Here is an 8,698-nt window from a genome sequence, read left to right as displayed (position 1 = left end):
CAAAGCACCCCTTGGAAGGGTGAACGTGACAATTGCGCGCGCGTCTCGACAGAGCTCCGCGCACTAATCGAAGTGTTCCACGCAACCGATTAGGGTATTTCAAACTCTTAAAAACACAAAATGGCTGATACACCGAGCCTTTCTTGTGCACGCTTTGTTGCGCAAGCGTGCGGGTCGAGCGAGCAGCCAGTCGCTTCCACGAGCGGGCAAGTGCAGCTTGTCGCTGGGAAAGAGGCCATCTCGGGTCTCGCAGCTGTCGTGACGCACTTAGCACGGAGCAGCGCGCGTAAGGATGCACTTCTGGGCTCGACACCGGAGCTTCAAGCGCAAGTGAGACACGTACTGGCGGTAGATCTGCGCCATGAAATGGCTAAAGTATTGATCTGGCGCACAAGAAGTGCACCCTCACCCACCGATTCGCTGAATGCCGCCGCCGCGTGCTTTCTTCAGGTTGCCGAGTGGCTCACCTGGGCTAGCACGGAGCTCTCGCCGCTAATGGACGATAAGCTTGTCAAGGTAGGCCGGCGGTCAGCGGGTTGCTCGGGAGCGGGCCCCGCTCCGTATCAAGAACCGAGGCGGGGCGCGCGAGTTTAGGGGCAGGCCAGGCACGCTTGCCGCGAGGCCGGCCCCCCGCTACCTTGGGCGGCACACCACAGCACGCCTTCCCGTCCATGCATCCCCCTAGCTGCTGCTGTACCTCGTCCCTCTCAACCGCTGACCCCCTTCCCTCCCTCCTCCTTCCTCGCCTGCCCTCCATTCCCTCCGGCACACACCCCCTTGCCCCTCCCCCCCAATCCCTCCCCCCACACACACGCCACACACACAGCTCAACGAGCACCTGGCTACCCGCAGCTTCCTTGTGGGCGGCGCCGCCAGCCTGGCAGACCTGGTCATCTACGCACTGGTCCACCCGGCCGCGGTGACCTTCCCCGCAGCCCAGACCCTCCACTTCTGCAACCTGCTGCGCTGGGTGGACCTCATCCAGGCCACGCAGGACGGCGCCGGCTTCTGCCAGCCCCGCCTGGTCCTCAACAGGCCGCGCTTCGTGGCGCCGCCTCCGCCCGCGCCGCCGGCGCCCAAGGTGCGGAGCGGCGAGAGCACGCGCGGGGGGCGGGTTGAAGTTACCAGCCCAAACTGGGGGGGGGGGGGGGCGGAGCCGCGGGAGGGAGTCGGGTTCAAGGCCTAGGGCTGGTGGGGGAGCCCGTTGGCGCCGCTGGGTGGGTGGGGGGATGGGGGGCGTTCAGGCGTACAGGACTGCTGGTGGCTGACAGGACTGCTGGTGGCTGACAGCACAGGCCTGTGCGCTCACTCAACGCTCCCGCCCGCCTCTCGCCCCCCGTAGGCCGCCGCCACCGCCGCGCCTGGCGCCGCGGACGCCAAGGGCGCGGCGCCCGCTGCTGGCAAGGACAAGGTGGGGCTATGTGGGCAGCGGCGGGATGCGGGGACGTCGACGGCGCTAGCCGGGGCTCCAGCCAGGCTCAGGCGCCTGGCAGGATGGCATGTCTTCCTGGGCATGGGCCGATCCCTGTAGGACACTGGGCTCCATGTGGGATTGGGGAGTCCAGGAGGCAACTAGCTGAAACAGTCATGTGCGTGTCCCTTCCCGGCATCTTGCCAGGCGGCTGCCAAGCCCGCTGCGGACGGCGCCGCCGCCGTGCCCAAGAAGGAGGGCAAGAAGGAGGCGGCGGCCGCAGCCGCACCTGCCGCTGCCGCCGCCGCACCTGCCGCTGCTGCTGCTGCTGCTGCCCCCGCCAAGGAGGGCGGTAAAGAGGGCAAGAAGAAGGACGCGGGCGCGGCTGCTGCGGCTCCGGCTGCCAAGAAGGAGGGCGGCGGTGCGGCCAAGAAGGAGGAGGAGGAGGCGAGCATTGACATGCTGGACTGCCGCGTGGGGCGCATTGTCAAGATCGACAAGCACCCCAACGCCGACTCCCTGTACCTGGAGGAGGTGAGGGCGGGGGGAGCTGGGGAAGGGGGGTTTGCGGGAGCGGGGGAGAGCAGGGGCCGCGGAGATGCGAGTATTGCTTCCGGATCCGGAAAGCAGAGACTGAGGAGCCAGCTGTGTTTGGGGCCGCGGGGCTGTGAGAGGGCACCAGGCGCAAGACTGGGGCCGTGGCTTCTCGGGCGGATGGAAGCGCGCTGTGCACCGCCCGACCCGCCTGACCCGCCCGTGCTGACCCATCTGACCCCCTCACCCACACACACGCCGTCCGACAGATCGACGTGGGCGAGGACAAGCCGCGCCAGGTCATCTCCGGCCTGCGCAACTTCGTGCCCGTGGAGAAGATGCAGGTGGGGCGAGGGGGCCGAGCACCTGGGGGCAAGCAGCAGCAGCAGCAGCAGCAGGGGAGCAAGCAGGGGGGCAGCAGCACCAGGGGGTTATGCAGCAGCAGCAGGCGGCTCTGGCCTCTGGGAAGGGTAGGAAGGATGGATGAGGGTGGGTGCTGATGAGAACGCAGTGCACGGCATATGGACGGTGGGGCGGCGTCGGCGCGGCGCTGCCCGCAGCCTTGGTGGTGGAGGGCGGCGGCCCTAGCGTTTTGGCAGCCGTAGCCTGATGGCATCTCCGCCCCTCCCCCCTGGCTATCGCTTCATCTTCTTTCTCCTTGTCACCCCACCCCACCTTCACTTCTTAACCCCACCTCAACCTTGACAGGATCGTGTGGTGGTGGTGGTGTGCAACCTCAAGCCGGCCAAGATGCGCGACGTGATGAGCTACGGCATGGTGAGGGGGGCTGGGTGGGCGGGGTACGGGTGGGTGGGTGGGAGGGTGGGAGGGTGGGTGGGCGGGGTACGGGTGGGTGGGTGGGAGGGTGGGAGGGTGGGTGGGTGGGTGGGCGGATGTGGGTGGGCGGGTGGGTGGGTAAGCTAAGAATCGGGAAGACGGCTGGAAGGGTGCGGGCTGGTGGTATCGAGCGCAAGACCGCTGATGACAACATATTTACATCGACCCATAATTCCATGGGAGAAAAAGTTTGAGAATATCTGAGGTCTGTGGTATACCGATACTGGGGAGGGCACGCACGCAACAAACCCGCATAGAGCCACACGCTCGTGCACAGCAGTGACAACACCCATGGACTCACGGCCATTGATGAAAGAACATTGCCCGGACGCTGTCGCCTCATCGGCACAGCTGTGGCGGTAAAAGTTTGAGAATATCTGAGGCTTGGTCCATTAGCTTTGCGCCTGATTTGCATGGTCAGTTGGTCAGCCATAAATATGGGCTTCGCCCGTGCAGTGGCTTGTGGGTCCTGGAAGCAAGTGGGACATTGGTGCAGGGCTGGCGAGGGCTGGCGGCCGGTGACGAAAGAACCACAACTCGACGCGCCAACCGCGCTGGGAGCTAAAGTTTGAGAATATCCGAGGCCTCACCCCAACCTAGACCGTGCACCTAGCTTGCATGCCGGCCCCGCTATGCAGTATCTTCTCTCTCAAACACACACACACACACACACACACACACACACACACACACACACACACACACACACACACACACACACACACACACACACACACACACACATATATACCCACACACACACACACGCACACACAGCGCATGCACAGTCTTTGTTGTTGTTTTTCCTTGTGCCGTCTCTCATACAACACACTCTTCTACGCAAACCATCACCTACAACACGCAGGTGCTGTGCGCCAGTGACGACGCGCACGGGACGGTGGACCCCGTCAACGTGCCGGAGGGCGTGCCGGTGGGCGAGCGGCTCACAGTGGAGGGGTGAGAGCAAGCGGGGGAGTGGCGGGGGTTGTAAATACCAGCAAAAAACTCAACCAAACAAAGCCGAACTAGCGGAGCACAGGCAGTGGCGGCAGTTGCAAGCGATAGTACTTATGGGAGGGGGTTGTGGTGGGGGGCGGGCTGACACACAAGGGGGGGGGGCTGTGTGCAAGGGGGGGGGGGGGCGGGGGAAGGCGGGCGGGGCGACAGCGTGGAGCTGTGTGGCGGCACGTGTGGAGGGGGCAGGTGGGGGGTTGCACAGGTAGCCTGTGAGGGCAGCGTGCGGTCAGGGCAGGCATGGGCTCCCTCCTCCCCACTTGCCCCCCCCCCCCCATGCTCCTGACGCCCCCGTCCCTCCCTCCATCCCAACCGCCATCCCTCCATCTGCCACTCCGCTTCCCCTCAGCTTCTCCAACCCGCCCCTGGAGGAGGTCAACCCCAAGAAGAAGCTGCTGGAGCGCCTGTTCCCCGATATGAAGACCGACGCAGGTGAGGAGGAGGGCAGCGAGGGGCGGGCGCGCTGGACGGGAGGGCGTGAAGGGAGGGGGGAGGGCGGGGGGAAGGGGTTTTAAGGATTGGTACAGAGAAGTGTAGCGAGAGGGGGGGCAGCACAGCGGGGCGCCCGACCTGGAGGGGCCGGTGACTAGCTGAACCGGGAACTGTAGTGCACCGCCTCCCAGCCGCCGTCAATAAGCGCCCCCTTGACGGCCCCCTCCTCCTCTCTCCCCTACGCAGCGGGTGTGCCCACCTACAAGGGGAAGCCCTTCCTGACCAGCAAGGGGCCGCTCACCTCCACCGTGCCCAATGGCTGGGTCAAGTAGAGCGAGTGCGGGTAGAGCGGCGGCGGGTGGTGGCGGTGATGGTGGTGGCAGTGCCATGGTGGTGCGTTGCGACTTGTGAGGGCGCGTGGCAGGTGGTGCTAGAGGACACAGGGTGCTGCTGCTGGTAGAGCGGTGGTGCGTGTGTTGGTGCGGGCCGACGCGGCAAGTAACGTGCGCGCGATGCTCGTGGTGGAGTAGGTGAGGCAGGTGAGGAGCAGGATGTGTGCTGGGGAGCGAAAGTCCTAAGCGTGGAGGCGTGTCATCGTGCGATTGCCGTCGCGGCGACAGCGCTCAGCAGGACTTCACGACGGCTATTACATACCTCACACATAGAGACAATTGCGTGCGCTGCATAGTGCGCTTTCAACACGGTGTAGCGAGATAGCTGTAACAGAAAGCATTTGCAGTCAAACCTGTTTTCACATTCATAGATCAATGCACTTGTTGTAAAAGGCCCAAGCAATGTCTCGCAGGAGCCTCGGTGAGTGCGCAAAGGGCAATCGGAACAAGGCCTCACATCGGAACCAGTTTCCCTGCGTTCCAGCCCACGGCCTCTGGCTCATGGGCTTTCATGGAAACGCACATGCACTCCAACCTCGCTCCCTGATATAATGCATGCCGCGCAGTTGCGATACCCGCGCTGTCGGCGTTGGCGGGGTCCACCTGCCTCCTGGCCACGCCGACACCCTCCCGCGACGGAACAACCGCTACGCAACAGACGGGGCCCCTGAGCTCGCTCTTAGACAACGAAGACAATGGAAACCCGTCAATGCAGTTGCAGCGTTGGTGGCAGCCGCTTGCATGGGGCAGCTTCGGCGCAGCCTCCACTCGACAGCTTGGCGACAGCGGCCCTGCCCTCACGCCGCGTCTAGAGGCCGCGCTGGCGCAGGCCGCATCACTTGCAGGGCTGCTGCTTCGCGAGGCCCATGCCGACTCCCACACTGCAACCGAGCAAGCGCCAGCCCGCACCTCCTCTTCGGCGCCGCCGCCGCCCCTCGCCACGGCCTACCGGGCCAGCCTGCTACAGCCGCTGCTCGCCTTCATGCGCGAGCCGGCGGCAGCAGCAGCAGCGGCGGCTGTAGCTACGGGTGGTGGGGCCTCGGCAGTAGCAGGCGGACTTGAACCGGCGCTGGGTGCGTTGCCGCCGGCGCCGTCGGCCGCGGCTCTGGCGGCGCTGGAGGCGGCGGCGCTGGCGAACTGGGACGGCCCCCAGCCGCAGCAGGTGCGTGCGTGTGGCCATGGTGGGTGGGTGCGGGCCTGCGTGCACGGCTCCCCGCTGCTACTTGCCAACTGCGCCTACTCTGTCGCCTGCCCGCACCGCCGGTTGCTCCCTCCGCAGGTGGTGGCGCTGGTGTGGGCACTGGCGTGGGCGGGGCACACGCCGGGGCCCGAGTACCTGCGGCGCCTGCAGGTGGGCGCGACCGGGGCGCGTGCGGCAGAGTGCAAGATACGTGTTGGACCATGACAGGAACGCATGTAGCAAATTACTTGTGACAGCTGTATATTTGCAGTGTGTGTAGCATGTCGGCATTGCGGCATGGGCACCTCGGCTGCCGGGCCTCAGTCGGCAGTCGCTAGCTGCGTGGCCACTGCCCTGCCGCGTCGCTGTGATCGGCCGCAGGGTTGGCCGGTATCACCCATAGGCGCCCAGGCGGCATGCTTTTGCTGCGACAATGTCCCGACTGCCGACTGCCGCGGCGATGTGGCGCACTAGGTGGCTCTGTGGCTGACCATGTGTATGTGCATATGCATGCCTCCGCGTGCGCAGGCGGCCGTGGCAGCGGGCTGCATGGCGGGCGGCAGCGCCGCTGGGGGCGGCGGCGGTGGCGGCTTCTTCGGCTCTACGCCGGCGTCCGGCGCCGCCGCGCCGCTGCCGGCACCCTGCCGCGCGGTGCTGCTGTGGGCGGCGGCCATGCACGGCGCCGCGCCGCCGCCGGTGTGGGAGGCGGGGCTCCGCTCCCTGGCGGCGGTGGCGCCGTCAACCGCCGCCGCCGTCGATGACGTAACGGTCATGTACCTGCTGCATGCGGCGATGCTGGTGGCGGCGGATACGTCGGGCAGGGCGGTTGGCGGCGGCGGCAGTAGCAGCGGCAGCAGCAGTGGCAGTAGCAGTGGCCGGGTGGCGCCGACCTCGCCGACGTCTGCGTCAGCGTCTTCGCCGGCGTGCCAGCCGCGTGCGACGCGGGAGGAGGTGGTGGCGGCGGTGGCTGGCCCTCTTGGGCGCAGCGGCAGGTGCGGCGCCCTCGTGCTGTACACACAACCCCTCGCAATAATGCAGGTGTCTTTGATGCTATCCTGACCTCTTGCGCCTTGGGTACGGTGTCTGTCCAACATGTGTCGGCTCATCTGTACACGTGTGCTGCTCTCGCCCCTTCAGCTCGCTGCAGGCCCGGCTGGCTTCCGCCTACTCCGAGTACGTGCCGCTCCACCCCGCCGTGTCCGGACCCTACCTAGCCCTGCTGTTCACCCTGCAGCAACTGGCGGCGGCAGCAGCGGGGGCAGCAGGGGCAGGAGGAGGGGCAGGCGGAAGAGCAGGAGCGGCGGGAGGAGGAGGCGGGGGAGGAGGGCTGGAGTGGGCGCCGCCGGGCGCGGCGCAGGCGGCGGCTGCGCTGCTGGCTAGCCCCAAGGTCAGCGGCCGGATTCGGTTGGTCGCCAGGGAGGCGCGCGGCGTTGGGTTGGGTCCTGTCGCATTGCTGCATCCCTACTAACACACACACACACACACACACACACACACACACATACACACACGCACGCGATGTTCAGGAGCTGGCGCGCTGTCGCCGTGACCTGCTATACCACTGGCGTGGGGATGCACTGGTGGATGAGGAGCAGCGGGCCCGAAACCAGGTGGGCGGGTGGGTAGGGAGCCGGGATGGGGGAGGAGGGGGAGGGGCTGATGGCGTGGTTGCGCAGTCGGCAGGGGGCGCGTTGTACAACATGCAGGGATTGCGGGGACTGCTGACGAGTCCCGACCTGTACACTATTGCAACTGCACCCGATTGCGTACAGCTTCAATCGCCGCCCACTCGCCCACGATTCCCGCACTCCTTAAATCTGGTCGCCCTGCCGTGTCCCACTGGCTTACCCAATGCCAACCGCCAATTCCAACCGCCAATGCTACTGCCAATGCTGCTGCCACGCCCCCTTCCTCCTCGCCAGATCGTGTACCTGCTCACCCGGCGCCTGGCCGTGACGGTGGCGCAGCCGGATGACGTGGACGTGGCGGTGCCCTCCCGCTGGCTGGCGCTGTACGTGGTGCGGCGCGGGGCGGCAGTAGCAGCAGCAGCAGCAGCAGGGGGTGCCGGCAGTAGCAGCAGTGGCAGCAGCGCTGCTCGCAGCAGTAGCAGCGGCATTGGGGCTGCGGCGTCGGCTGCGGGTGCGGCTGAGGAGGAGCTGGCAGCGGAGGCGGGGGCGGCGGGAGAGGTGCTGGCGCTGCTGCTGCGGGAGAGGTTCGCGCCGCAGGTTGGTGCGGTGCCGCCGCCACCGGCTGTTGCTGGTGCTACTGCTGGTGCTACTGCCGCCCTGTCGCTAGGCGCCGCGCTACAGCCAGACTCACAACAGGATGGAGATGTCGCGGGCGGCGGTGGGGGCGGGGCGGCGGGCGTGTGGCAGGCGCGGGTGCGGCAGCTGCGGCGGCTGGGGTGGCGTGTGGCGGTGGTGGATGCGGGTGTGTGGGCGGAGCTGCAGGGGGATGCGGCGAGGGAGGCGTACCTGCACCGCGTCCTGCGGGGGCAGGCGTGAGCGTGGGCTGGCGTGTGGGAGCCAGCGCGTGTGTGTTGTGCGGGGGAGCGGGCACATGCCTCGCCGCCAATGGTCATCGGTGGCAGGCCGTGCCGGAATAGGCGGGACATGAGCATGCGGGGCGTGAGTGTCGGCGCAGTGGTGTCAGGTGCTGATGCGTCGTAGGGCTTGGGTTGTGGACACTCAACAGTTTGTTGCAACTGGTGTGTTGTCATGGTGGGGGCCCCCGGCCGCAGACACGACGCCGCTCTCTAGGCTGTTCAAGGCCCACATGTTCAGACAGGCAGTCTGGCAGTGGCTCTGTGCCATGTCCCTTAAAGGCGCGTCCGCATTCGCACCCGCATACTATGTGGCCTACCAGCCAATGCCAATCTAGCCGCCTGCCATCCTGGTA

The 8,698-nt window shown here is 66.6% G+C and overlaps 2 protein-coding genes across 2 annotated transcripts; both read left to right on the top strand.

Moving 5' to 3' along the window:
- Positions 1-72: 72 nt before the first annotated feature.
- On the top strand, positions 73-5,022 carry CHLRE_03g145967v5 (uncharacterized protein). Its single transcript, XM_043060438.1, has 10 exons — positions 73-330; positions 451-516; positions 827-1,081; positions 1,343-1,411; positions 1,619-1,945; positions 2,215-2,289; positions 2,654-2,722; positions 3,648-3,739; positions 4,146-4,228; positions 4,475-5,022. The coding sequence occupies exons 1-10, from the start codon at positions 121-123 to the stop codon at positions 4,558-4,560; spliced, it is 1,332 nt and encodes a 443-aa protein (XP_042925567.1). The 5' UTR covers positions 73-120; the 3' UTR covers positions 4,561-5,022.
- Positions 5,023-5,172: 150 nt separating this feature from the next.
- On the top strand, positions 5,173-8,698 carry CHLRE_03g145947v5 (uncharacterized protein). The gene is made up of 6 exons (XM_043060437.1): positions 5,173-5,782; positions 5,900-5,971; positions 6,329-6,792; positions 6,938-7,187; positions 7,327-7,410; positions 7,723-8,698. Exons 1-6 carry the CDS (start codon positions 5,330-5,332, stop codon positions 8,302-8,304), a joined length of 1,905 nt encoding a protein of 634 aa, XP_042925566.1. The 5' UTR covers positions 5,173-5,329; the 3' UTR covers positions 8,305-8,698.

The sequence above is a fragment of the Chlamydomonas reinhardtii genome, chromosome 3, assembly GCF_000002595.2.
Source record: "Chlamydomonas reinhardtii strain CC-503 cw92 mt+ chromosome 3, whole genome shotgun sequence".
NCBI lineage: Eukaryota > Viridiplantae > Chlorophyta > Chlorophyceae > Chlamydomonadales > Chlamydomonadaceae > Chlamydomonas > Chlamydomonas reinhardtii.
The sequence above is the reverse complement of the archived record's forward strand: the minus strand, read 5'-3'. Positions and strand labels throughout refer to the sequence as shown.